The 27740-nt window shown below is 45.7% G+C and overlaps 1 protein-coding gene across 4 annotated transcripts in view; it reads left to right on the top strand.

Annotated features, from left to right (window-relative positions):
• Nucleotides 1-12181: 12181 nt before the first annotated feature.
• Nucleotides 12182-27740, top strand: part of ATP2A1 (ATPase sarcoplasmic/endoplasmic reticulum Ca2+ transporting 1) — a 33640-nt gene continuing 18081 nt past the window's right edge. Inside the window, exons 1-7 of one of the 4 annotated variants that reach the window (XM_083580194.1) lie at nt 12182-12818; nt 14216-14233; nt 15376-15458; nt 18289-18393; nt 18861-18999; nt 25804-25884; nt 26464-26549. In XM_083580194.1, coding sequence (XP_083436320.1) covers nt 12701-12818; nt 14216-14233; nt 15376-15458; nt 18289-18393; nt 18861-18999; nt 25804-25884; nt 26464-26549 — 630 coding nt within the window. In that variant the 5' untranslated portion in view covers nt 12182-12700. Of the gene's footprint in view, nt 12823-14215; nt 14234-15375; nt 15459-18288; nt 18394-18860; nt 19000-25803; nt 25885-26463; nt 26550-27740 lie in introns of all 4 variants that reach the window. The other 3 variants (XM_083580195.1, XM_083580197.1, XM_083580196.1) reach the window with 3 other exon arrangements.

Consider the following 27740-nt stretch of genomic DNA (forward strand, 5'->3'; position numbering starts at 1 on the left):
TTGTCTTAATTCAAGGACAAAGTAGATGTGATGATAGAAATCCCACAATCAAGTCTCCCCCTCCTTCTTTTTTAATAGGAAAAATGCAGCCACTATGGGAGCCAGCCATTTCAGATTAAGGCTGCAATGCTGGAGAGGGTTTTGTTTTTAACCTATTTACCTCCTGTGACATTTTCCTTCATTTAAATTCTCTCTCTTTCTTACTATTAATTGTCCCATGAGGCCAATACCAGCTTGGGAGTGATAATTTCAACCAGGAAGAGGATGTAGGGATAGGGTTACTGGTCACTGCTCCCCAGCACTGTGGTCCAGATCTGAATCCTGCCCTTCTGTACCTGTATGCACCATTTGAAATAAAATGTATGTGATCCCATCACAGATATCCCACTGTCTCATCCAAGCGCCTCTAGCCTAAACAACCTTAAGCCCAGATTTTCCTCTGAAGTTCAACAGTCTTCTCTAATTTGATCTGGACTTCCCAGCTCTGACGTCTGGGACTGGCTGGGACTGACTGGCTGCCTACTTCAGTGTGATAACATAAGCTTTATTAATGGAACAATTTGCTTTTTGATATTGAATTGATAATATAGCATTGTTGTAGTAGTTTGTTCAGCTAGTTGATGTTCTACGGGCTCCTAACTTTGTTTTGGTGTATAAGCTCAAGCCTTTGTTTCTCCATCATCTTCTGGAATAAATTTAAGGTGCATTCTGTTGCATCTAAATGAAAAGACCACCTGGTCTTTAAATGTCTGTTGAACATGCTTTAAATGTGGACCTGCCTTTAGCTGAAAACAACCCATTGTTTTTATTTTAAAATGTAAGCCACATTGAAGTATTTTTTTAATGTGGAAAGGTGAGGTAAAGATAAAAATTTCTGAAACAATTCTGCAACAGTTCTGCTAGACACCAAAGATGTCTCAGATCTCTCTCTCTTTCTGTGCCTCCTCTCTGGAATTAAAAGAAATTCAAAACTGCTGCTTCTCATTCTCCCCACCCCACCTACATTCCTTGCAGGTAAATTTCCCATTTGGGACAACATCCATAGCAATTCAGAGTACCTCCAGTCTGTCGCTATTTTGCAGGAGGTAATCTATGTGCATAACAGAACATTTAGCACATTTAAAGTGGATTAAAGTGCTCTGTTGCCTAGTACAGCAATTTTCCTTTTATGGACTGTTTTGGAAAGTAACAGGGAAATGTAATGAAAAGTGTAGGATGGATCAGTGACTAATGCGAACACCCTACAAGCAAATCAGGATGAATGAAGGATTAATACAGTTGTATAACTGCCCTGCAAACAAATAAGAATTAATGTTCAGAAAATAGTACTGTGCAGCACTGTGCAAGCAAGTCAGGATGAATATTCAAGCAACTGGTAGTCTCAAGGGCCCTTAAGAGCCAGTAATGCCCTTTTAAAAAAACAAAAACAACAACCCTGTCTCCTGTTAGGCAACACTTCAGGCAAAAACAGCTTGTGTTTATTTGAATCATCAAAATGGTGGCGATCAAGAGAGCCAAGCTATGTTCTTCTTCACTAAGATTGATTAAGATAGAGAGGCAGCCTTCAGATTAAATTGGTAGCATAACAGTCTGCTCTGAACCACCATGGCCTTCTCATAGTTCTGCTGACGAGGACCGTCTGGAATCAGTTCTGCGAGGTAACATAAAACTGTCCTTTTGAAGACGGGCAGCTTAGGGCCAAACTATATGTGTCACCATTCAGAGCATGGCTTAAGCTGGCAGCTTTCTTTCTGAAAGGAAAGGAGCTAGTTGGGCCCTGTTCTGGTACATGCTCCCAGTGAGGATCAGGACCCTGTGCTAGGTCACATCAGCACCGTACATTTAAAGCACTCTTACACCACTTTAATAGCCAGGGCTCCCCCCCCAAAAAGCTCTGGGAACTGTAGTTTGTTAAGGATAGTAGACCTCTATTCCCCAGCACAGAGCTACAATTTCTAGAGTGGTATGACAACCAGTCCTTCATCCCAGGGAACTCTGGGAATTGTATCTCTTGAGGGGACTAGGGGTCTCATAACAGCAGCCTTGACAAGCTACAGCTCCCAGGATTATTGGGGAGAAGCCATGATACTGCTTTAAATGTATGGTGCAGGTATGGCCTAGTTTCCTGCCAAAAATTGCCACCGTTTGCTACATGTTTACCACATATAGCACTCTGGGGAACAAATAGCAACCCTGCTGAGTGATATTTTGTGGGAAACTGGACTGGGGCCCAATGGAGCTGCTTTATCAAAAGCATGAGAAATGTCACATGTAGTTTGTCCCCAAATATTAATTGTTACAAGGCCTTCTTGCTCTCAGCTCATGTGCATCATTAATGCATGTAACAGAGAGTAGCATCACTGTGGCGGACTCCCAGTGACATGCCTTCACTTCAACACCTGAAGTGATGTAGGGATTTGAGGTAAACTGTATGCTTCAGACATTGAAATGTTTGTGTGTGTGGATAGAGGGAGGGGATGGAGGCAAAGGCAGCTGGCACGATGCTTCACATACATGAACAATATCCCACGTTTACCCTGAACAGAGAGGGCTGTTTCAGTACTTTATTTATTACATTTATACTCTTTCCTTCTTGTCTCACTAGAGATGAAATTCAATCCAGCTCATATTTAAAGCTACATCTGTCAAAGCTACACTTGCAGTTATCTGAATTTTGTGATGCAGTTCTCCAGCCAATTGTTTGTAAAAATCATGTATGAGGGGGAAGTGTGCCTTAAAATGGATACGTTTGTGAAGAGAACATATAAAGATGCACTATAACGGGAGAAATGGCCTGAAAAAAACTGTGCACCATAGTCAAAGCAGCATGCAAAAATGGGTTTATTAGTAGAAATTTCATGTGGATTAAATCTCAAATTGCTGTAGCACTGAATTTCAGACTGGAAGAATAAGAAACTGAGAGAAACAAAACAAACAGAACCTTCCAGCCCTACCCAGGATGCTCTGACAGCATAAAACCTGGTGGAATTTTTTTTTTAATTTAAATTGCCTATATGTACCTACCCCTTCATGGATCACTGCCTTGTCGTGGCAAAGGGGCTTGAAAAACTCCAAGAAGCTATGAGCTGTGCCGTGCAGGGCCACCCAAGATGGACAGGTCATAGCCGAGAGTTTAGACTAAATGTGATCCACCTGGAGAAGGAACTGGCAAACCACTCCAGTATTTTGCCAAGAAAACTCCATGGACATAAAAAAGGAGAAGCTTTGAGAAGAAAGTGAGAGTTTCCAAGGCATGCTCTGGTTCATGGGGTCACGGAGAGTCAAACACGACTAAGACGACTAAACAACAACCAAAAATATGTACCTATCGTCTGCCAAAGTCATGGACAAATAAAAATATTCAAATCCTGCCTGAGCATGGCGTGTGAAGGGGACTTTTTGTTCTCTCCCAGGAGGGAGATATTCCAAGGACAGGGAGCCACCAAGGGGGAAGCCCTTTCTCAGGGGGCTGTACCTTCCTTGCCAAACACAACTGTGAACCTTCAAGAAGGGCCTCTCCCCCTCTGGTCGTAAATTGCACGTTGGGGCATATGCAGAAAGGTCTGCCATCAAATCTCCTTCCCATGAAAGTCCTGAAGCTTGTGCTTGCCCTTATAAGGAGGAAGTCGTGTGTGAAATGGAACTACACGCAGATCTGGTTACATGTCTCCTCGGGAAACTCTGCTATTACGAGGCGATGGACAAATGCACATAATAAATACGTGGGGATCCCTGTGATTCCGGCTGACACAATACTCATGATAATCATATGTAATTGTTCATGTGTGCCTTCTGGTCTCACCCATGTAATGGCAAGAAGACAGGATGGGAAAAACCTGGAATGGGTTACAAATCAGGAATGCGATTAACAATGATGCTAAGTATTTTAGAGAGAAGGCCCCTAGGCAAATGAGGCTCCTTGGCAGTAGTTCAAATATCTGGTGCTTCCCAATGTGGAAAGTGCCCAGCTCGCTCCCGGCAAGGGACTTCTTGGAAATTTCCTGCCATTTAGGAACGTGGTATCTCTTTTTGCAAGATGGGAAAGTGGTGGCCAAGTTCCTGGCCAGAGGCAGAACGGACAATATTGTAATGGGTGGGTCAGCTGGTCTGGCTGACATCCTAAGGATTCTGCCCACAGGCACTGTGACTCTGGTTGTAAAAAGAAACTGCTAGAGTAGTAGATCTCCTCGCTTCCAGACCACCTGTTTATTGACTATTCAAGCTGACTTGTTTGCAGAAAGTTTGTGGGGAGTTAGGCAACACTAGCTGTGGAACAAACATTTATGCTGATTTGTTTGCAAGGATGTTATACAACAGTGGTTCAAGCAATTGCTTTCCAGTGCCTTTTCATGTCGCTTTCCCTATCGCAAAAAAGTCTGTGGGGTGTTTTTTTTTGGAGGGGGGTGTATGAAGAGAAGATTTGTGTCACAAGAGCTTCAGATCAACAACAACCTGAATTTGCCAGTATGTGACTGAATCACACCTCTGAATGGTAACAGAATCATAGAATTGTAGAGTTGGAAGGGCTACAAGGGCCATCTAGTCCAACCCCCTGAAATGCAGCAATCTTTCACCTAATGTGGGGCTTGAACCCACAACTGTGAGATTAAGAGTCTCATGCTCTACCAGTCTAGAAATGCCTGGGTGAAACTTGGACAAGTTTAGCCCAGCAGATTCCCTTTCATTGAGCATATTGGCACTAATGTGCCTTTGCATAACTAAAGAAATGGCCACTGATTCCTTCTGGACTGGTAGTGAGCATGTCTGTCTTTCCACAGTTTTCTCCAATTTGTGGTGGATGATGACACCAGGCAGTCTACGAAGATGATGCAGTTTTACTTCAGAGTGGCAGGAAATGACACACAAAGAGGACTTTACGTAACCCTCTGGTTACGTAAACTTTGGGGTGTGAAAGCGGCAAACTCGGAAGTATTTTACCGGGTTTTGCTGCTCGCGCATGCGCAGAAGCGGTCCTCAGGTTGCGGAAACCTCAGTATCCTACTGGACCTCTGGAGCAGATCCCGTCCGCAACCGGAGGTACCACAGTATTGCTCTCTGCAAGAATCCTATGGTGCTGATGGTTCCCTTAGAAATCCCCTATAAATGTGTAAATACAATCATCTACCATAAAAACACACGAGTCAGTCTCTATTTACCTCATCCAAAGGGAACAGGACCTGTGTACATTGTGCACTCCTGAAATTGTCACTGCTTGGAGGATTAGAGAGGGCATAACAATATTGTTCCCCTGAAAAGCGCTAAGAGCTAGCTGAATCCTCAGAATTAATTTATTTATTGAAATGTTTATGTCTGTACCATCAACAAAGGCTCCAGGAAAGGCCAACAAAAATCTATGTAAAACAGTCCCTGCAGACAGCTTACATACAACCTGACATGCACAACACACAAGGAAAAGAGGCAGGGAGGGAGGAGGGAAAAAAGCAAGCTCAGGCCGTAGTCCTTTGTTACAGAGTTCTTGTAACCACCAGCTGGAATGGACAGATTTGGAGAGGAGGAGCCAAATGTTTCTGGTCTTTCAGCAGAACAGATGGAGAGGCTTTGCAGTCCCAGGCCAGCTCTCCCTCTATAGCCTTTGGCTGAAGACAGAAGACAGTTGAGGCAGGGGCCTGTTGAAGCTGGTCTTTCAGCAAAGCCATTGCAGAGGTCCTGTGGTCCCGTCTCCTGTAGCCTGATGAAATGGCTGCATCAGCTGTCAGGGGCTTGAATGTCCCAGTCTCCTGCTTCTTGTTATGCACTACAGATGATTTTAAGAGTTGGCAGGATGGAATGGGGTGAAACCTGGGATTTGGACTGTGACACTTAGGCCTGCCTAGTCCAGCATCCTTTCCCCCACAGAGGCCAACCAGATGCACACAGAGAGCACAAGAGACGTCTCCCACTGTCATTCTGCAACACCTGGAACACCTGGCATGTAGAGAGGCTCTGTTCCACATGCTTCCATCACTGGAAGGACAATGGATAGTAATGGAGGCCAGAACCATAGAACGGAAGCTGTGGTACTCAGTCTCTAGGGAAGTTTGCCTTGCTCTGCACACACCATACATTTAAAGCATATGCGAAGCACATGACTTACTCCAAAGAATCATGGGAGCTGTAGTTTACCCACCACAGAGCTGCAAGTCTCAGCACCCTGAACAAATGACTGTTCCCAGCATTCTCTGAGGGAAGCCATGTGCTTTAAATGTGTGGTGTGTACACAGCCAGTATCTGGGGTGCTCAGGGGCACAGGGGACCTGGGAGCCGAGCTCTCTGCAGGCAGGGCAAGGATGTGGCGAGGGGGTCAGCATCAGGTTAAAGCAAAGAATGTCACTGCAGCAGCCGTCACGTAACCCTATCTTCCTCTTTACTGCCCGCAAACCATTGCACACGCAAGGATTTGGTGTCCGTGGGCCAGAGGATTTAATGTTCCCATCGGGGAGAGACCTGCGGAATCACATGTCTTTTGGGTGCAGAGGCAGCAGCAGAGAGATGGTCAGAGAGTGGAGGATGGGCTAAGCCACCTTCAAAACAGCCGAGTTATGAATATGTTCCCAACAAAAGGATGCAGCAAGGACAACCAAAAGTGGCTTGTTCACACTAGTTTTGCAGTTGCCCATCTCCCATGGATGTTACTGCTTCAGACTGTGCCTTGGGGCAGGGCAGTTTTTAGGCTAGAGGGGGCAAATGCTCTCTAGAGGGGCACCCTCCTCTGCTGGTGGATGCCTGGTGGGCATTGGTGGTGGCAGCATGCTGGTCAGCACCAGGCAGATGCAGCTTCAACGCTACACAACACCGCAGAGTGACATTATGTCGGAAGCACTATAGGGTATTAAAATGGCAGCTGCCCAGCATTGATGGGAGCAGTAGTTATTTATTATTTCTTGAGTTTATATACCGCCCTATACCCGGAGCTCTCAGGGCAGTTCACAGAAAATGAGGCTCCAGGGCAGACCGTAATTGTGAACCCTGCTGTGATGCTGGGGCCCCAGGAGGTGCCCCAAAGCACTGCAATTCTGATGCAGGACCTGGTAGTGGATTTGAATGCTTTCCTGTGCAAATATTCCCTCTAAATAAAAAATGTGCTGTCAGGGAGAAAGGTTCCGCTCCAGTCCACTTTCTGAGCACAGGAAGGTTTTGAACAAGGGAGCATTTAACCATATGATTTCCCCTCTACCTAGTGTATGAAAATATAGTCCATTCTACCACCTCAACGGACTTTGTCACCTAATTACCACCACCTAACCTCACCTGCCTGCCAACCTAGCAGTTCGAAAGCACCTCCAGGTGCAAGTAGATAAATAGGGATCGCTTACCAGCGGGAAGATAAACGGCGTTCCGTGTGCTGCGCTGGCTCGCCAGATGCAGCTTGTCACGCTGGCCACGTGACCCGGAAGTGTCTGCAGACAGCACTGGCTCCCGGCCTATAGAGTGAGATGAGTGCACAACCCTAGAGTCTGGCAAGACTGGGCCGAACGGGCAGGGGTACCTTTACCTTTACCTAACCTCACCTCATACATACAGACCAGGCCTCAGATGATGGAGGTGATAGGACAAGTCCCATTATTTGTTGACACGTCCCATTGCGGCAACTACTAAACTTTCCATAAACTCTTATACATCTGGATTGGCATCTGGATGAGAAAGAGGCGTCATTCCTCAAGGAGCAAAGCTGCCATACGGCAGGCCTCCAGAATTTGTGAACCACATACCTCATCACCTGTGGTCTACTAGCATCTCTCTTTCTCTCACACTGTTTTTAAAATAGTCCCAAGAAGGCTGAAAAGCCAGACAAGTTATCAGGCTTCCATAGTTACAGGGAATAAATGGAGAGAAAGAAGACTCTGCTTTGAAAAAGCTGAAAGGAGAAAGAAGATCACCCTGAAGAAGAGTTTTCTAGTTTGAAACAGGTCTAGCCTTTTCAGAAACTCTTGTTCATAATAAGAGACAGCACACTTCATATTCCCTGACTCTCAATATCCTATGTGGAGGGGCCATGTGGGGGCTCACTGAAAGTGGGGTGATTAATGAGGCATAGGACGCTTGCGTTAAGATGAATCTCCAAATCCATGAGAGCAGAGTGCTCATAATACTAGATTGGTGCATACTTCCCCTTGCTTCTGTATTGTGCTTTGTTTTGTACAGGCTTGTAACCACAACAATTATGTGTGATTATATTTGTTGTTTGTAATGTTTAATGAAAATTATTTTAAAAAGAAAGCAAACAATAAGTTCAGGGCATTGTGGTTGAAGACTCTACAGCTGTGTTCACACTCCCATTTACTGTGGTTTCCAGTGCTGGGTTTTTAATCCACGCTCACACAAAGTAATCCAAAACACATATGTATCCTTTAGGTAAAGGGACCCCTGACCATTAGGTCCAGTCATGACCGACTCTGGGGTTGCGGCGCTCATCTCGCTTTATTGGCCGAGGGAGCCGGCGTACAGCTTCTGGGTCATGTGGCCAGCATGACTAAGCCGCTTCTGGCAAACCAGAGCAGCACACGGAAACGCCATTTACCTTCCCGCCGGAGCGGTACCTATTTATCTACTTGCACTTTGACGTGCTTTCGAACTGCTAGGTTGGCAGGAGCAGGGACTGAACAACGGGAGCTCACCCCGTCACGGGGATTCGAACTGCTGACCTTCTGATCGGCAAGTCCTAGGCTCTGCGGTTTAACCCACAGCGCCACCCGCGTCCCTTATATGTATCCTTTAGATTGGTCTAAAAGACAATTTTTTTATGTACTCAAGTCATTCCTAATTTGTCTCTAACCAAGGTGTGAACTTCTTTGCCTAAGGTAAAAAAAATGTCCCATTGTCTCCTGGTGTGTACAGAAACAGAAACTAAATGGGGAAAGAGCTGTGAAATGCTGCGGGGGTTGGGATGAGGGTAAGGGGAGGACAACTTCATCTGGTCCTGTGAACACACCCTCAATGCAAAGTATCATTTGTTCATTTTGTCAAAGTGTTGATTCCCAGAAGGGGGCTTATGGATGCGTGAAAAGCTCATACAGTCCCTACCCTCAGGCTTGCACTATAAAATACATGACACAAAAGGAAGAAGGGAGGAGGAAGGAGGAGGAGAAGGGGGGAAACAACAGATTAATTTTAGAGGCCCCTTTGGGTATACTTCCTCTCGCTTTTGGCACTGGCATGGTGCAGTTCTTGTCTCTGGCTGAGTGTGAGATCAGTTGGTGCTGTTCGGTCAGCATACTCAGCTTCCCTCTCTTGGCTCCAGGGGTGTCCCTGAGGAAAAGCTCCGTGCTTCAACGTTCACCCAGAACATGAACAGCTGCCGTGAAAAAATATGCCGCCAGTTTCGGTGGGGAATCCTTTCTCAAAACAACACAAGTTAAAACCCCACCGTGGCCCTGTCTATGATATGAGGTTTCACCTCCCTTCTTCTCCTGTTTCCTCCTTCCCGGATTAAAAAGTTTTTGGGAGCAAGAGCCCCTCTCTTCCTCCTCCTCCTCCTCCTGCCCGCTCTCCACCAAGTCCTTAGAAATCCAGACATATTCATCACCTCTTTACTTGATGAGTTGATGGAGCTCCTTCTATCTAGCACTCTTCTTGTGTTCAGGTACTTCTTGGAAAGAAGCTGTCACTTCCACACAAATGTCAAATACCAGGGATGGGGGGGGAATGTTTGCAATGCTCAAGGAATCTGGTTCATGTCCCTGACCCCCACCCCTTCCCCAGTTGCCCTCCCAGAGATTAAGCCACAGCAGAGGAACTGGCTCCCAACTTCTTACTCAGATTGCTCAAGCACCTGCCCTCCCTGCAACCCCCCGGCCCTAAAAAATCCATTACTATTATTACTATTATTACAGTGGTACCTCGCAAGACGAAATTAATTCGTTCTGCGAGTTTTTTCATCTTGCAAATTTTTGGTCTTGCGAAGCACGGATTCCCTGGGTATTAACGGTTTTAAGAAAAAGGAAACAAACTCGCAAGACGTTTTCATCTTGCGAAGCAAGCCCATAGGGAAATTCGTCTTGCAAAGCAACTCAAAAAATGAAAAACTCTTTCGTCTTGCGAGTTTTTCGTCTTACGAGGCACCACTGTATTATCCCATCGTCTTGCGAGTTTTTCGACTTGCGAGGTACCACTGTATTATCCCATCCATGGCACAAAGCCTTGGCATTACATCTCACCTCACAACACACTGTGTGATCCTAAGAAGCTGGGTGCCCATGGACAAGTACTGGCCAACAAAACTGTGCCTTGTTCCATTTCTTGAGGACCAGCATCATGATTAGGCAAAATGGAATAAGATGCATGAACACATACACAAAGACCCTTGGGCCGGGGAGGGGCCTCAAAATTATTATTCAAATGTTAATCATTTATTTTTAGTTTTCTGTTTGTTTCCAGCTTTTAATATCTCATTTGAGTTTTCAGTAACCACCAACACCTTAGCTACTATTTTTATCCAGCTTCAGACAGCTTGCTATCAATCCAACAAGAGGTGATAATCTTACCACATGGAGCCAGCTTTCTTGGGTTGGAGGCTTATGCCCTTAGGACATGAACCAATAAAAACAGTTTGTACATAACGTCTGTTGAAACACCACAGCAAGAAAGCTTCAGGCAACCCATGATCACTGATTAATATGGTTGCTCGAATGGATGCACTGACTGGGCAGGGAGGCAGATAGGTCAATATAGCCTCACAAGGAAGGGGACAGTGGAGAAAGTTCCAGAATAAAATAACCTCAACTTGAAATCTGGACAGCTATTGCCAGTCACTGTAGACAATGCTGAGGCTTCATCCAGACTTCCTTTTGTGCTGTTTTTCCATACCCTCCAACATTTCTCCAAGGAAAATAGGGACATCCTAAATAATAATAATAATAATAATAATAATAATAATAATAATAATACTTCACCCATCTGACTGAGTTGCGCCAGCCACTCTGGGCGGCTTCCAACATATATAAAAATATAATAAAACATTAAACATCAAACACTGAACTGCCTTCAGATGGCTTGGGGGGTCAGATAACTCCATATCCTCCAACATTTATTTGATGAAAATAGGGATGTCCTAAAGAAAAGCAGGACATTTCAGGATCAAATCAGAAACCAGGACAGCTTCTCTAAATCTAAGACTGTCCCTGGAAAATCAGGACACTTGGAAGGTCTGTGTTTCTAGACACAGGTCCACACTGCGTCAGAGTGCTTTTTTTCTTTTCTTTTTTTGCCCCAGCACTTTCCCCAGGAAAACCTTTTGATTACAAAAGAAATAAATGCAAGAACCTAGTTTTATTTCATTTCTTATTACGTTGAAGAAAAATGCTGAGGTCACCCAGTACAGCTGGGAACAGGTTTAAGAAAGCTATAGGCCTCACAGGCACTGTGCATTCAAAGCACTATCATACTGCTTTAAATGGCTGTGGCTTTCCGCAATGAATCTTGGGACGTGTAGTTCGCTAAGGGTGCTGCGAGCTGTTAGGAGAACCCCCCCCCCAATTGCCCTCACAGAGCTACAATTCCCAGAGTTCCCTGGGAAGAGGAATTGACAATTTAAGAATGCTGGAATGACCACTGTGAGGGGAATAGGCGTCTCTTCACACCTGTCAGCAGTCAGCACTTATAACAAACTACAGCTCCCATGATTCTTTGGGGAAAGCCATGACTGTTTAAAGTAGTAGAAATATTTAAATATTTTGTGCAGATGAGGCCATAGTCTCTCTCCATTACATTAAAAACATAAGAAGTCACTTGCCACAGGGATTATGACAACCTCCACAATAAAGGGCTGTTTGTGTTGTTTTAAACATTGGTGGAAGACCTGTGGTTACTAGCCACAATGGCCAGAGACACAGCAACCATGCTTAGAGGCCACACACCTCAAGTAACAGATACTGAAGACAAATGACAGGACGTAGAATATCTGATTGGTCATGGTCAGAAACTGCATCCCGAGGTAAACGGGCTATTGCTCTGACACAGAAAATAAAAAGAATGTTTCAAAACACGTACTGTATACGTGTTTTTATACATGTACAGGGATAAGCATGTTTGAGTAATTATATAACATTTAATTCTGCGCAAATGAAGAAGACGCGGCAAGCAGATTGATCTAATAGCATATATGGGAGCGAGGGCAACCCAGTCCTCTGTGTGTCTTCATTATAGATGACAAGTGACAGAAATAAACCCTAAATCTGCTAGAGGCAGGAGGGGGAGGCTAGGGTGAGATCTCTTGCAAGGAACAGGCGAACATTTGAGTGACACATGGGTCTGTGGACACCCGGCCTCCTCTCCCCTACTCTCCCCCCCACCCCTGCCAAGCCAAGCCAACCACCCTCCTGGCTTCTCCCTCTCAAGTCAGCAAAAAATACCTTCTCTCCGCAGAAGGCCATATGTGAGTTGGTGGCTGAGGTGATGTCAGCACCAGTCACCCAATGGGGGCCCACCGACAATGTCCGGGGATCTGGGCCCCGGTCTGCCTCATAAGGACGTGTGCCAGCCTCCGAGCTCGGTGAAGGCTTCTGTGCGAGGACGGGTCGTGTGGGCTTTCCCTCCATCGTTGGATACCGTGTGCCAAGGACCATGGTCTGTTGAGAAGGAGAAGGAACTCAAAAGGGGGCACGAGTGACCGCACAAGTCAGGGGGGTCGAAGAAGCAGGCCGAGCCGACAGGAAGAGAGGAGCACCTTTTCACACAGCAACGGGGCAGCTGTGGTTGGGCAACGATGGAAAACGCCCACGCCAAAACAGGGGAGGAGTGCTTGGCTTACTTTGGAGTGAATGAGAATTCAGGCCTCTCTCCCGAGCAGGTGAAGAAGCACCTGGAGAAATACGGATACAATGGTGAGTGGCTGCCTGAGTTATTGGTACCCACACGTCAAGGTGCCAGGATGCAGAGAAGGGCAGAGGGAGGGAGGGAGGGAGGGAGGGAGATGCATGGAATGATGCAGCTGAAAGGATGGCCACCTAAATACAGATATGAGAACCAAAGGAAAGCCAAGGATGATCGGGCAAGAGATGGAGAGGTGGATGGATGCAGAGCCATGGCTTCTAGACAAAAAGAGCGGATGCACACACACAGAGGAGGTGGAATGGTGGGGTTTCAGTACATGCCAAAGAATAATTGTTACATAGGCATAGGAAGGGAAGGAAGAGCCCGATTAAGTAGGCAATGGAAGGTGAACAGGGATGGAGGCAAAAGCAAAGGAGAAGAGCACTGAAGATTATTAGGATGGGGGGAGGTAGCCAGGCTGGGGACAGGGCAGCTGCTGCTTTGCTAAGAATAACCCAGTAATTCCCTTTGGTATGAAACAGATATTAAAATTGCTGATGGGCAACTTGTAGGAGCAGCCGGGAGGTTGCCTTGGGGGGGGGGGGTTGATATTCCACAGCCGCTAAGGGACAGGCTGGCTGGATGCAGGGTAAATGGGGAGGGGGTGATGTCCTTGGGGAACATGAGTTTAGCAGTTAAGTGAAATGGTAGTGGTTTATTGGGAAGGGTGTCAATATGAAGAGGGGAGGCTTTTTTGTTTGTTTGTTTTTGCAGGGGGTAGTAGTAGCCTGCTGAAGATGCAGACAGTTAAGCAACAAGGACAATGTATTCCTCCCTGTTTCCCCGTGCATGATATCCTCTAGCATCCAAGTCTTAACTTTTAGGGAAGGGAATTGAGGGGGGGGGGGTTACAGGACACAAGTACATGGCACAGATATGATAAGGTGGGGTTGCTGTGAGTGTGTACCTATTCCACTATGTTGTGTTATGCACATGAGTATGCAACTGGCTGCAACTCCTTGTGGAGTCCTGCTAACAAGGGGCACCTCACACCCAACTTAATTCTGCGGCAGCAGCTCTGGCCCAATGGCTTCTTTCAAAACTATAGCCCATAACCTTAATTTTGGTAGAAGGCCCCTTTGCTGTCTGTAGCTGAGACCCATGTCCACCTCACAATTAACCTGTGTCTGCCTCACAATCAGTTCTATAATCCTAAGCATGACCCCATGGCTTGTTTCTAACTGTTCAGTTCTGATCTGTGATATTAACCTTCAACTCCATGTGAGAAGCCAGCCTCATTAACTTAACCACAGAGCCTTTCTTCTCTGTCTCCACCTTTGCCTGACAATCCAGTCCACAAAGTCATAATAAAACACAACCCTAACCCGCTTCTCTCTCTCTCTCTCTCTCTCTTTCTCTCTCTCTCTCTCTCTCTCTCTCTCTCTCTCTCTCTCTCTCAACCCCACAGAACTCCCAGCTGAAGAAGGTGAGTCCCTAATACTGGTGTGGAAAGGTGTTGGGAAGTGTTAGGACATAGGAAGCCCCACTCTACCCTGATCTTACCTGGCTCAAATTCTCTCTGCTGACTTTGTAAAGCAGCAATTACGGCTGCCAGGTCTCTATTTTTGGATTTAAGTTTTAAACCTTTAGCCATCTTTCCAGTTTTCCAACGCAAGGACTAAAATGTCAAGATGGGGAACTATAATCAATGGGGCTTTTTTTTGCTTGCCCTGAAAGGTTTACCCATTCTCTTCAGCTTACCCTTCCCATCAAATTTCAGCCTGAGGCACCAAGCACAAACAAGTTCATCCCCTAAACAGCTACTAGGCCTCACCCGTATCCCACCAGGCTCCATTGACAATCTGCCAGGCACTCGCTTAGCTTCCAGGCTCCATTCACAGGCTTCTTCTTGCCCAAGCCTATGGCACCTGGCTGTCCTACCAGACAGACCATACACTTGCCTTAAGAAAAGAGGGTTGGGTATACACCAGCCTTTGAGGTGTTGCTGAGCCAGCAATGTGGGTTGTGGGGCCACTTATAAGAAAAGAGGTGATTTCTTCCTTTCACTTATGGGAAAGGGGTGAACATTGCTCTGGAGGGAGAAAAATCAACTTGGAGGAGGCAATCTGGAGAGAAACGGCAGAGATGTTAAGCACCAACCACCACTTCTTAGCCCCAAGTTCCCTTTCTGAAGTGGCTTGTTCTCTGTCAGGCTTTTGTTCATGCGTAGTTAGACCCTCAGGGGGTATCCACACTTCCTGCTCAATTGGAACAAATGGCAATTCAGTATTTTCTGGATTGACATTTGCTCCGATTTAGCGCTAAAGAGTGGCTTTTCCCTTGGAATGGAGTGGGGCAAAGGGAAAACTGATTGGATCTGTGCTTTCTATGCATGGCACAAGTGGAAATGTGGATGAGCCCTCGGGAAAAGAGCACCTGGGGGGCTTATAGCTCACCTAGACCTCCCTGACTAGGCTTTGCTCGAAACCTATCATAGAGAATCCATCTTTCATGGCAAATGTACATCATTTCAGGTGCCCTCCCCAATCCCTTTCTAGCTAACTGCCCTCAGAAACTGGAATTTTTGTGCCCTCTGATCCTTTAACACCTCCCTTTCTTGCTTGTCAGGCAAAACCATTTGGGAGCTGGTGGCGGAACAATTTGAAGACTTGCTTGTCAGAATCCTACTACTCGCAGCTTGCATCTCCTTTGTAAGTGACTGTGGCCTTGTGGGTGAGGAAATTTGGGTTACTCAGAGAAGGGCCTTTGAAATACAGCCAGCATTGGGAAGGAGAGGCGAGCGGTTTTGGGGGCACATGGAGGGAAACTGTCAAAAGGAGACACATCCTAGGCAAGAGATGAACCGGTTTTCTTTAGAGTCAATGGCTGATGTGTACCAATGCCCGTAGTTGGTGTGCTGAGAAGCTTTGCTCTTCAGTGATCTGCCATATTGATAAGCTGCATCATCAATCACTGGAAGCATTCACTGGGACCTAATATGACTCAAGGCTCAGTTTTGGAACATATTCTATGGTATGGCACACGGTATGTGTGAAGTAATGTTAAAGAAACATCTGAACATCTGGAGAGTTTATCTTTCCTCACCACTATTTAAATGTAAAGTGTTTCCAGATGTACACATCCAAGTCAAGGCACTGTAGGGTACCCCCCCTCCAGCTCAAGCCAAACTGCCCTCTCTGACTGCACAATGCTTTAGACAGGTTGCATTGTGCACTGGTTCGATAGACTGTCTTCCCTTCATGCTTAGGGGTTAGAGATGTACTAGTTTCCAGCCAATCGGGGCTGTGCATGGCTAGCTTCTGCTATGAATCCGTAGAACCAATTTCCCCTGAACTCATCCCAAGAGAGTAGATTGTAGAGAAGGTTGTCTAGGCGAAAATGTAGTGATTGTGCTTTTATAGCAGGTGTATCTCTCAAATTATATACTTCTGTATCCACTCAAATTAGTAAATAAACTAAAACTGGCAACAGGGCATGGGGATAACTTGGCCTTTAGGCTCCTGTATGTAGAAAATGAGTTCCCTCACATTAATGGGGGAGCTCGCCAACCAGCTCCAAAACCTCTTTGCCAACTGCCCTGCTTCCACTCCCACCATAACTGCAAAATGGAAGCGACAGAAATGGACGCTTCCCTCCCCTAATCTTGCCTCTCCACAACTTGCCTCGCTGCCCGGTTCCTTGACACTTGAGATGCAGCCACCTTGGGCCGTGATACTAATTTCTGGAAGAGCACATGGCCTGGCTCAGCACCAAGAGGTCGCTGTAAAGGTCACCGTTAACGGCCTAGTTCTCAGGTAGCTTGAGTCCCTTCACCTCACTGCTCCTCAGAAAACCTAGGATACCTGGCATCTTCTTGACCAAGGAGAAGAAGGCATTTGTGACCAGGCTTGCTGTGATCCAGCAACTAATAATTCTCTCATTCCCTCTCTCATGCAAATCACCAATTAGTGTGCTGTATTACAGGGATTCTGGAGAGAGACAACAGTATCTTGTATAGACTCTGGTGAACCTATAGAAGCTACAGTCTCCCAAGTGTTTCTGGACTCCAACTGCCATCAGACCCGGCCAGCCAACATGGCCAAAGAATCTTTGCTATGCTTGTACATGGCAAGCTGGAGAGAGAACAAGTTGTGATATTTTCCTATCTCTTAGGCTTATCCACACTTCCTCATCCCTCTGCTTCCCCCCACCCCCGAGGAAAACTGCTCTTTAGCACTCAGTCAATCATAGCAAACGGCAAAATGAACTTGCCATTTGATTCTCTGATTTAGCACTAAATAGCAGGTTTTTCCTGGGAAAGGAGCAGAACAAGGGACGAAAACACTTGGACCGCCTGGGTCAAGCAGAAAACTGCCTGGACCTGTGCTTTCTAGGCATGGGACAAGCAGAAGTGTGTATGAGCCCTTACATACTCACCCCTCTTTCAGATGAAGGATCCCAGGTCTAGTCTTTATTTCCTTTTCTGCAGCTTGACTTTAAGTTTTTACCCTCCGGAAACTTAATTAAGCATTAAGCACGCAAGCCAACCTAGGAACATTTGGATTCTTGGCAATTTGCATTTCAGACAACTTGGTTTCCAATACTGTGGTTATTTCAAGAATATAGTAAAAGGTGGGCTCCTTTTGTATTGCAAATATTTGGAACTGGAAACAAACAGAAAAAAGCAACCTGTTGTTTACGGAGCAAGTTTGTTTTCTGCTACTCCAGAGGGCAGGACCTGAACCAATGGATTCAGATGACAAGAAACGAGATTCTGGCTAAACCAAGGGGCTGGATTAGATGACCCTGGGAATCCCTTCCAGCACTACATTTCTGCGATTTCATTTATTCTTTGGTAATCTTAAATATGGAGATTCCAAAACTGGCTGGGAGATTTTAACTCAATTTACAATAGCATGCTGATTGAATATCGCCCCTCTGGCAACTGTTGTCTCCATGGTGTATCCAGGACACAAGAGGAGCAGATGGGTTGCATCCCACACTACCCTTGCAAGTGTGCAAACCCTAATACCCATGTTGTGTTTACGTAACAAACACACACGGAGAGAGAAAGAGAGCAGCTCCCTCCAGCAGGGGGCGGCCTAGACCTGGGTCAGACTGGAACATTTCATTTGCACTTGGGAAACGTGTTTTCTTCACATCTTGAAGCTGTGCATACAGTTGCACACTTGCAGCTGCCCACACAATTACACAACATCCATAGGCTTACACACACACACTCACACACACACAGAGACAAGCAGGAGCCCTTTGCACCGGAGTTCTCGGGTTTCATGGGATCAACTTACACGCTTCATCTTGTACACATGCAAAGTGCAGGCAGGGTTCAGCTGTCTCAAGATTCCAAATGTCAAGAGGAATCAAAAGGCAAATGCGATCCCAGAAGGATAAGGGAGGGGAGGGCGAAGGATGAGCCAGGATTCCTAACCGTGGAAATGAGTGAGAGCTATGCCTGCGCAAGATGGAGGCTGAAGGTCCCGCTCCCCCAGTTCTAAGCATGTGCCTCTCTTTTTTTGGCAGGTGCTGGCCTGGTTTGAGGAAGGCGAGGAGACTGTCACAGCTTTCGTGGAACCATTTGTCATCTTGCTGATCCTGATCGCCAACGCCATTGTTGGAGTATGGCAGGTAAACAAACCAACAACCATGCAAAATCAGCATTTGCATAATGCCTCAAAGGGCTTCGCACACATAATTACCAGTGGCTCGGTCAGTATTGTTTTCACCGTACTGAAAGAGTGGGCTGGGGCCACAGCTCCCAGCTTCCCTGGCCTTTCACCATGCCGACTAGGGCTGATGGGAGACCCAACAACATCTATGGAGAGCCACAGCTTCCCCTGCAAAGCCTAAGGAGAGAATGGGAAAGCTACAAGCAGGAAGTGGGGCAAAGGACCCACAAGGACTTAGGAAGCAGGATAAAGCAACACATTTTTTTTTAAATTATTATTACCCACCAAAGCAGCCCAAACTGCTGTGTTTCTGCTTCTTTTATTGCTTTTTGGGTAGCCCAGTCATTTGGTGTGTGGTTGTGAGTGTCAAAGCATTGCCTCCAGAGAGGATATTAACTATGGCTGTTGTGTCTCTTCTACTTTCAGGAGAGGAATGCTGAGAACGCCATTGAGGCTCTAAAAGAGTATGAGCCTGAGATGGGCAAGGTGTATCGGTCTGACAGGAAGTCTGTACAGAGAATAAAGGCCAGGGAGATGGTTCCTGGTGACATCGCAGAGGTGGCAGGTAAGTCCCGGACCGAGGCAAGGAATGAAAGTGATTGCTTCAGGGTGAAGCAGACTAGACATAGAGTAAAGAGACTTTGGGACAGCATGGGTATCTTTCACAGCCTTTAAGGTCACACCCATGCCATATATTTGAAGCACATTTCCAAAGAATTCTGGGAAATGTAATTAGCCGCCCCCACAGAGCTATAATCCCCAGTGCTCTTAACAAACTATAGTTCCCAGGATTCTTTGTGGGGAAGACATAAGCTTTAAATGTATGCTGCGAGTGTCACTTATATCCCTTAGTCACAGTGGTCCATACAGCACAAGCTCTCCAACTTAAAAGACAAACTTCGTTGGGGTGGGATTAAAAATGGCCGCATTCACAAAAAGAGAGGTCAAAGCAGCCTTAGCTGTTCCTGTAAAGGACATCTAGGAGAGCACACCTTGCTTCTCTATGCTTCATACCCTCTTTATGGACTGGAGTATTTTCCCCACAAGTAGGCTCATGGGTAATGAAGTCAGAGGGAGACATCCCAGCTTCCTAGAGTGGATGTAGTCTTCTCTATGGTGGCCAAAGGCACCTTGGGAAGGAGATGACATGAGCTCTTCTCTGTAAGCATCCACATGAGCAAACAGTTCTGGATTAGGGACAGGCAATCCCTTGTAAAGAGAAGTCTCAGTGCCCCCACATCTCCACTGCTAGACTTAAAAGTTACAAATGGTTTATTAAACTGAAGCGACGGTTGGTGTGAATGTTGTACGTACACGTTGTACAGTTTGGACTCTCTGTATCAGCCAGAATAGTGATGGACTTAGAGAGTGACAACTAGATTAAACATTTGTGGTGTGATGTTTAGCCTTGGGCAGAGGGTAACTTTCTTCTAATAGGTGCAGGATCAATTTAGGTAGCATGGCAAGAAATGACTTCCTGCAGCTGAAATAAGTGAAGGTGAAGAGGCTTCAGCCCCAGGAGAGAAAATTAAAGTGAGATGTCAGGATTGGGCATGTGCCTAGGGAAGGTATCAAGGGTCAGACGCCCTCTCCCTAGTTTTGGGTTTATAAAATCAATTGGGTAAATGTCAACAAGGCCTGGATTAGGGCAAATCATAGACACAAGTTCTGAGTTTCAAGATGTGAAGTTTCTTTTTTCAGTGTCCATATTTGGATTCTTATAGTTGGAAAATTCTCCTGTGCCATTTTGAGTTCTTCCTGTCATATTCTGTTGCAGCAAACATCAGGCGGTCTTTCATAATGACCACTTGCAAGCACTGATTTCTCCTTCTGTTCCCTTCCTATTTCCATATTTTGGGTGGGGGCTACTTCTATCAATCTCCCACTTCAGTGATCTCTTGTACCAGGCAGAAAATCCCCAACCCAGTGTCTCCTCACCCCAGTTGTGTGGTGCTGGTTTGGAGTGGCCATTACCCAGAATCCAAAGAGGAGTGTTGCCCGTTCCCTGTGGGGTCGGATAATGCCCTCCTCCAACCCCGAGCCCTCAGGGAGCACTGGAGATGCTGCTTCAGCAAAGTCTTTGTGGCTCACCCTCACCCCTCACCCCACCTGCCACTCGCCCCATCATGCCTATCCCTCCATCATGTAGCTTGTTTACTCCTTGGGCTTGGCCTGTCTTGACCCTGGAGTGGAGGCAGAGGGGATGTTTTGGGAACAGACAGTCCCCACGGTGGGTGCAGCCTGGAGGTGGAGCAGTGAAAACAGAGACCTGAGGAATCCCCTTCAGCTGCACTTACTGGGCAACAGCTGTCCCCAAAGCTGGGCCAGCCGCCAAGCTGTCCCCTCCCTTTGGTCCGCATTAATTTAATTCAAAGATCATTTACTCACACAGGGCCAGTTGCACAACTGTCTCCAAAATGTAAAGGGCACCCATACACAAACACATACACTTGCTGTAATCCTTCACTGGGTGGTTGGGACAGGCTCCCCCAGAATTTGCCCCCCCTTGCCTTGCGTTGTATGTGTGATATGCTTCTTGAAGCCCCGTCCCCCCAGGTTTGTGCTGCCTCTTTCTCACTCTACCCACAGTAGGGGAGGGTGGCCATTAGTCTTTACAGAGGATGATCTTCTGTTTGAAGAAGTCTTCTGTTTAGAGAACCTTGGAAGTTGCCCATCCACAGTTAGTACTCCTGGATAGCAGGCTGAGCCGGAACACAGGTCATTTGGTCATAGACTCCCCAGCTATGGAGAGTTGTGTTGTATATCTGTTTAAATTATAGCAGTGTGAAGTGTTTCGTCTAGACACAAATTAGCATATGCAAATATTGTGCAGCAGTGGCCACTTTTGTCCTTTCTTGTGTGTTTGTGTGTGATGCTTTTTTTGGCAGTATGCAAATGGCCACCCTAAATATGAGGCCTCATTCTTCCTTACTGGGCATTTTTGTGTCTTTTTAAAGGGACGGCTTTGTAAATTTGGGTCCTCTTTGAGGCAATGCGAAGGAGGATAAAGCCCCTCTTAGATATAGATAAAATTATAAGGGTTACATAGATATAAAATAAAACAACAAATATTATTTATATAAACACACACCTAACAAAGCATTTTCCGTTGAAACCAGAAGTCATTCAAAATAAATTCTGAAAAGTTCTGACAAATGCTTCCTTCTGTTTGGGAAATAGGGGCAGAAGTCTGTCTCTAATACTTCTTAATTTGTCGCCGCCTGTCCTCAATTTATTACTTATTTTATTAGATTTATTTATTAAATGCTTTCCTTCTTACAATTTATCATCAATGCTAAATTGAGAAATACAGCATTAATATGACCACCTTCCCTGTCGTTTATCTATAGCATAGGATTTCTCAGGTAAACTACTTCTGAACATGGAGGCTCTCTTCTTAGCTATGACTATTTTATCCTCCATGGTTTTACCCCCCCCCCCTTTTTAAAAGCCACGTGATTTGGGCCACGGCAAGATGCAAAGGAAGAGGACAAGGCTCTTGCGTCTTCTTAAGAGTTCCATAGAAGTGGGAATTCCAGCCAGTGCAACTTCTCTCATTCCTTTCACGATACGTTCCCACCTGGCCTAAGTCCCATTCAAGCCCTGCCTTCCTTTGCACCTGGCCACGTCACAATATTTCAGCGGGAAGGAATTCCACAGAGTTAATATTATACTTTGCAAAAGAGAAGGCAGGGGCTGCCTTGTGCTCCAGAGGGATTTAAGGAAGAGATAATTCCGAGAAGGGATCTCTGCACTGCTTTGTGCCAACCTTCGCAAGCTCGCCTGATTTATTTATATGTATATTTTAAACACTGCTGGCTGAGCAGTTTTAGCATCACCTTTGGGGATGCAGAAATCCGTGGTCTCCTGCCACCACCTCTCTCTCCCAGCCTGGCCTGGCCTGAAGTCCTCCTCCTCCTCCCTGTCAGGGCACCCGTGACCTCTCCATCTCCTTGAAGGAGAGAAGGCAATGGGGCAGTGGATGGTGCCCAGCAACCGGCTTCACCTTGTATGGACAGTGGCAGGCAGCTGGTGATGCCTGGGGAATGTGATGAGGCAGGCAAGGAGGGAGCGAGAGAGACACTTAATGCGCTTGTGGAAAAGCGAGCTGGGGTGCATGGGGACATCTAGGGTTACCGTGCCTTGTCAGGTGGAGGAAGGGGGCAGGCGGAGGGGAAAGCCTCTGCGGGTGCTGCCTCTGGGGTATTGCTAGGGCAAAAAGCTCGTCCCCATCTGCTCCGGCCTGCACTCTTTGGTCTTGAGGGCACCTACAATATATCCTCATCGCCACCATCGAACAATTCCCCTAGGGTGGCTTTGGGTCTTGTTTTTCAGAGGTCAGTCCTCCATTTGAAAGCCTGTCAAGTCTGATTTCAGTATAAAGAACCATCAGAACAGGAGAGGCCTGGGCAATCTAGACAGCAAGGAAGCTGAGCTTGCAGGCACTCTGGTCATTGGGAGACAGTCTTCCCCACTTTGTATGCATTTCTATTTAAATTATATTAATGCATCTATACATATAAAGTAGCACACACACATTTTAACTCAATCCGTGTTCTCTTCTGCTCTTTTGCCCTATTTTTGGGAGGCAGTCGCCACCCTCAAGCCTCCCCAAACCAGGCATTTATGAGGGTACCCCCTTCCTACAATATTCCCCTGTTTAGGCTGCGATAAACCCATTTTACTAGGGCATACTCCCAAGCAAACATGGTTTGTATTGCTCTGTTAGGCTCCTTGGCTGTGTATGCATCATACATTTAAAGTGCATTCGCCCCCCCCCACTCCAAAAATAATCCTGGGAAATGTAGTTTGTTAAGGGTGCTCTGCTAGGGGTAAACTATAGTCCCCAAGATTCTTTGCAAGGAGGGTGTGCTTTAAGTGTGCTTTGAATGTGCAGTATGTATGCAGCCCTTATGCAGTATAACCGAGTGCCAGGTAACTTGACAGAAGATCATATAAACCACTTTAGAATGGCATATGGTTATATGTTACCTCATAAATAACTTGGTCATGGGAGAACTTGGAGGGGGCCGGGGAGAAGGGGAGGGAGAGAGATGTTTGGGATAGGGACGCAGCCTTGTCCATGTGGTAGAGGTGGCAAGTGATTTGTTTTAATCTGAGGCACAGAGAAGAGGCAAATGCTCAGTGGGTGTGATGAACATAGGGAGAACTCTTCATTGTGGCTCATCTAGATTACAGGATCAGAATACAGCACAGCCAAATAACAATGTATTTCAGTGTACTGGTTTTGAGTAGACATATTATTTCTTCCTCTTCTTCTCCTTCTCCTTCTCCTTCTCCTTCTCCTTCTCCTTCTTCTTCTTCTTAGTAATGGATACCGTAAATGGGCTCTGATTCTAACCAGTTCACTGGAATCGACTGCATTTGCTTTTGCCACTTGTGTTGTTGTTCAAAGACAGGTTTCCTAGAGAACTTCAAAAGTCAGGGTTGGCCACAGCAGCCTTCTCTGACCTAGTGCCTTCCAGATGTCTTGAACCCAAACTCCTTTCAACCCCAGCCAGCCGTGATGCCTGGCACTGATGGGAGTTATAGCCCAAAATGTCTAGAAGACATCAGTTTGGCGAAGGCTGAGTTAGAGTGCTAGGCAAGGACTCAGCCATGGAGCTCCCTGGGTGTCCTTGCAGTGGTCAACATCTCTCTGTCCAAGCAAATTCACAGGGTTGCTATGGGGGTAAAATGATTGAGGGGAGAACCAATTATGCTTCTCTGTGCTTCTTGGGGGAATGGCAGGGTAAATATGTAATGATAAACTGCATGTAATACTAAATTAGTTAATGCAGGGAAAGCGTGGGTGGTTCCCCAGCCAGCATAACCAATGGTCAGGGATGATGGGAATTGTAGTCCAACAATAACTGGAGGGCACCATGTTGGCTACCCTCTGAGTTAATGGGTGGAAAAATCCGAAATCAATATGAAGACATGCCGGGGTGTGTGTGTGTAAAATAAAATGTCATACAAAAATGAACCCTGTTGCCTTAACCTAAATAAATGCAAACTGCACCAGATTTTGTTTATGTAAACTGTGGACTTTGAAATGTGGAAGTTTACACTCGAATTTGCGCAAACATTTCCAAAAATATTTTGTAGATTAAAAAATTGTAGCTTGGAAGGGTTTGTAGCACTTCGAAAGTTGCTTATGTCCTGCCATCTCCTCTGGTTTTTGTGTGAACTAGGCCTGACTTTAACTGCAGACGGACTATGGTTTTTAAGAGAGCCGGAACTAGCAGAGGATTCACTTTCCAAGGGTTTACTCAAGGGGAAATATTGGGTTGTTTTTGTTTATATTATATGTTTTCTGTTTTTTATATTGTGATTTTATGCTGTGAACTGCCCTGAGATCTACGTATAAATGGTGTTATACAAATAAAATAAATAAATAAATAAATAAATAATGATAATACACAGATATTTGCCTATCTGTGTTAAATCTATTGAAAACAGCTGTTACAGGTTTTTCAAACAATAGAAAACCCATTTACTGGAGTTAAAACTGGGAGGAGCACAATGAACAGGAATCAATTTATTTCGGTCCTTGACCAGAGTGCAGACATATACAACAGAGAGCATACAGATATAAATAGACTAAAATTAAGCTGATACACGATAAATAATTCAGATATAAAACAGCTAAAATATATAAGTTAAAACCGTAACTGCTAATTTAAAACATATTAAGACATTGGCCGTTAGATTCATTCAGAGCTTGTCGCAGGAGTACAGTACCTCCTGAGCAGTGATCCTTCATTGAAACCATTTTCTTTTTTTGGGAGGGGGGGACCCTCTCTGTCTAATCCAAGTCAGTATAGGTCTGTTTTCTTTTTGCCCATTTTGGTGACCCTGACTGGCCATGCCTTCAGTGTCTACTATCCTCTACTGCCCTCCAGTGGCTAGCCACCCCCCTGGTTTTCTGACGTACCCTCATTTTCCTCTCTGCACTCTCTTCACAGGGCTCTTGAGGCCCACCTCTTCTTACCCTTCTCTGGCCCTTCTTACTGCAGGCATATTTGGTCAGAGATTCATGCAGAGACAGAATGAGCAGCCTCCTCTGTGGGATGCATCATTTGGCCTCCCATTGTTCACTTTATTTCTTGAGGCACTCTAGCAGTTTCCTTATGGCACAATATAGTAGTGTGTTCTACCCTCACAGTCTAGGATTTATTTTTTATTTCTTTATGTTAAATTTTTACCCTTGCTTTTTTCCCTTCAGTGAAGATGTTCAGAGCAGCTAACAGTTAAAAAGAAATAAATGAACAATTATCTATCGGTGACTAGAACTCATAAATCTTTTCTTTCTTTCTTTCTTTCTTTCTTTCTTTCTTTCTTTCTTTCTTTCTCTTTCCCTCTCCAGTCGGTGACAAAGTCCCGGCTGATATTCGCATCATTTCCATCAAATCCACCACTCTGCGTGTGGACCAGTCCATTCTGACAGGTATGGTAGATGCTGCTGTCAATGTTCATAATCGTATTATTATTACTGATATTACCGTTTATTTAGCTTTCTCCCTCCCTGCTTTCCTTTTCCTCATGGGCCTGTTTATTTTAACTGTTTACCTTCTGGGCAGAATTTTCTCATGGCTAATTTTACGTCTCACTTGTATGAAAAGCAACTAATATAATATAAATATAATATAATAACATATTGTAAAATGCCTTGTTAGGCACTTAAGAAGTAGCGAGGATGTAGTTTAAAATCTCAACAAGCAAGAGAAGACCTGGGAAAACAGACATGTCTTGAGGCTCCTCTCAGTGAGTGGGTCGGTGGGACTACAGAGAAATATTTGCAGGGGGTAGTAAGCTCCATGGAAAGAAAGCAGTGGGTAAGATAAAATTCAGTGGAAAAGGAGTTGAGGAAGGGTTAAGCTCTCCTTCCTGTCTGGCGTTTACCCACTGAAAAGTGTGTGTGTGTCTTCCCCATGGGACATGTGTTTATGCAATACGTCTTGCCTGTACCCACTTAGTCCACCATGGTCCCTCCTTGACAATTTAACTGTTTCTTGACCCCAACCAGGCGAGTCTGTTTCCGTGATCAAACACACTGACCCCGTCCCAGATCCCCGTGCTGTGAACCAGGACAAGAAGAACATGCTGTTCTCTGTAAGTGTGACTGACAGGGCTGATGACCTAACCTTGCCCACACACAGGTCCAATGTCAATGTTTTGGAGGGACTCATGGGCACCACTGAAATGCATCTCCCCAATAATGTGTCGTGGGGAGTGGGGTGTGGGTGTGATGTGACATCACTGTATTTGCATTTTCCGCCCTCTCAAGCAGCAGCCAATGAAACAGAGCTGGTAAGGCAAATTCAGTGAGATTACATCACACCCTTTTCATCTATAGGTCGCTGGAGAAAATCAGAAAGAAGGCAAGAGTAGATGCCTGTGGCTTTCATGTGTCTCCCTAGTAATGGCAGGGTCATAATATCATATCCCCCACTGCCTCAAGCAGCAGCCAGTAAGAAAAACTGGAAATGTTAATATGATTGCATGCCATGCTCACCCCACCCCCAGTTCCACATTACAGAGGAGACAAGGCACAACCAAAGTGACCTGCAATCTTGCAAGCAGAGTAATTATGCATATTAAGTACCTTTGCATATACTTGCCTAATTTAAATAAATTTATTTTGCTTCTGTTACTCACTGGGAGCAGAAAAAAGGAGTTACACGGTGCACGGGAGATACTTCTGTCTTGGGAGTTACTGTTACATGACAGGCAGGGAGGTGGCTCTCAAGATGTCTAACAGAAATCCCTGCATTTCACCAAAGTGCAGTTCTTGGGAAAAAGCCATGACACCAAATGTGGGATTGAAATGGAATAGGTTTCCAGAATAGACATGCACTTCACAGTCTTAAAGGACTAGACATCTTATTTAGCCTAGGCCATGGGTAGGCAAACTAAGGCCCGGGGGCCGGATCGGGCCCAATCGCCTTCTAAATCTGGCCCGCAAATGGTCCAGGAATCAGCGTGTTTTTACATGAGTAGAATGTGTGCTTTTATTTAAAATGCATCTCTGGGTTATTTGTGGGGCATAGGAATTTGTTCATTCCCCCCCCAAAAAAAATTTAGTCTGGCCCTCCACAAGGTCTGAGGGACAGTGGACTGGCCCCCTGCTGAAAAAGTTTGCTGACCCCTGGCCTAGGCTCTCAGGACGTGGATTCTGCACAGGCAGAATTGCAAAACTGCGCAGGTCCCACAGCCTCCTTTAGCACCGTTTCCGTCCACTATATCTTTTCTTCCAGCATGTTTGTAGAGTGTCCCTCTCCTTCTTTCCCATTGATCTTTGCT

Source organism: Podarcis filfolensis (assembly GCF_964270895.1).
Source record: "Podarcis filfolensis genome assembly, chromosome: 13".
Classification (NCBI taxonomy): Eukaryota; Metazoa; Chordata; class Lepidosauria; order Squamata; family Lacertidae; genus Podarcis; species Podarcis filfolensis.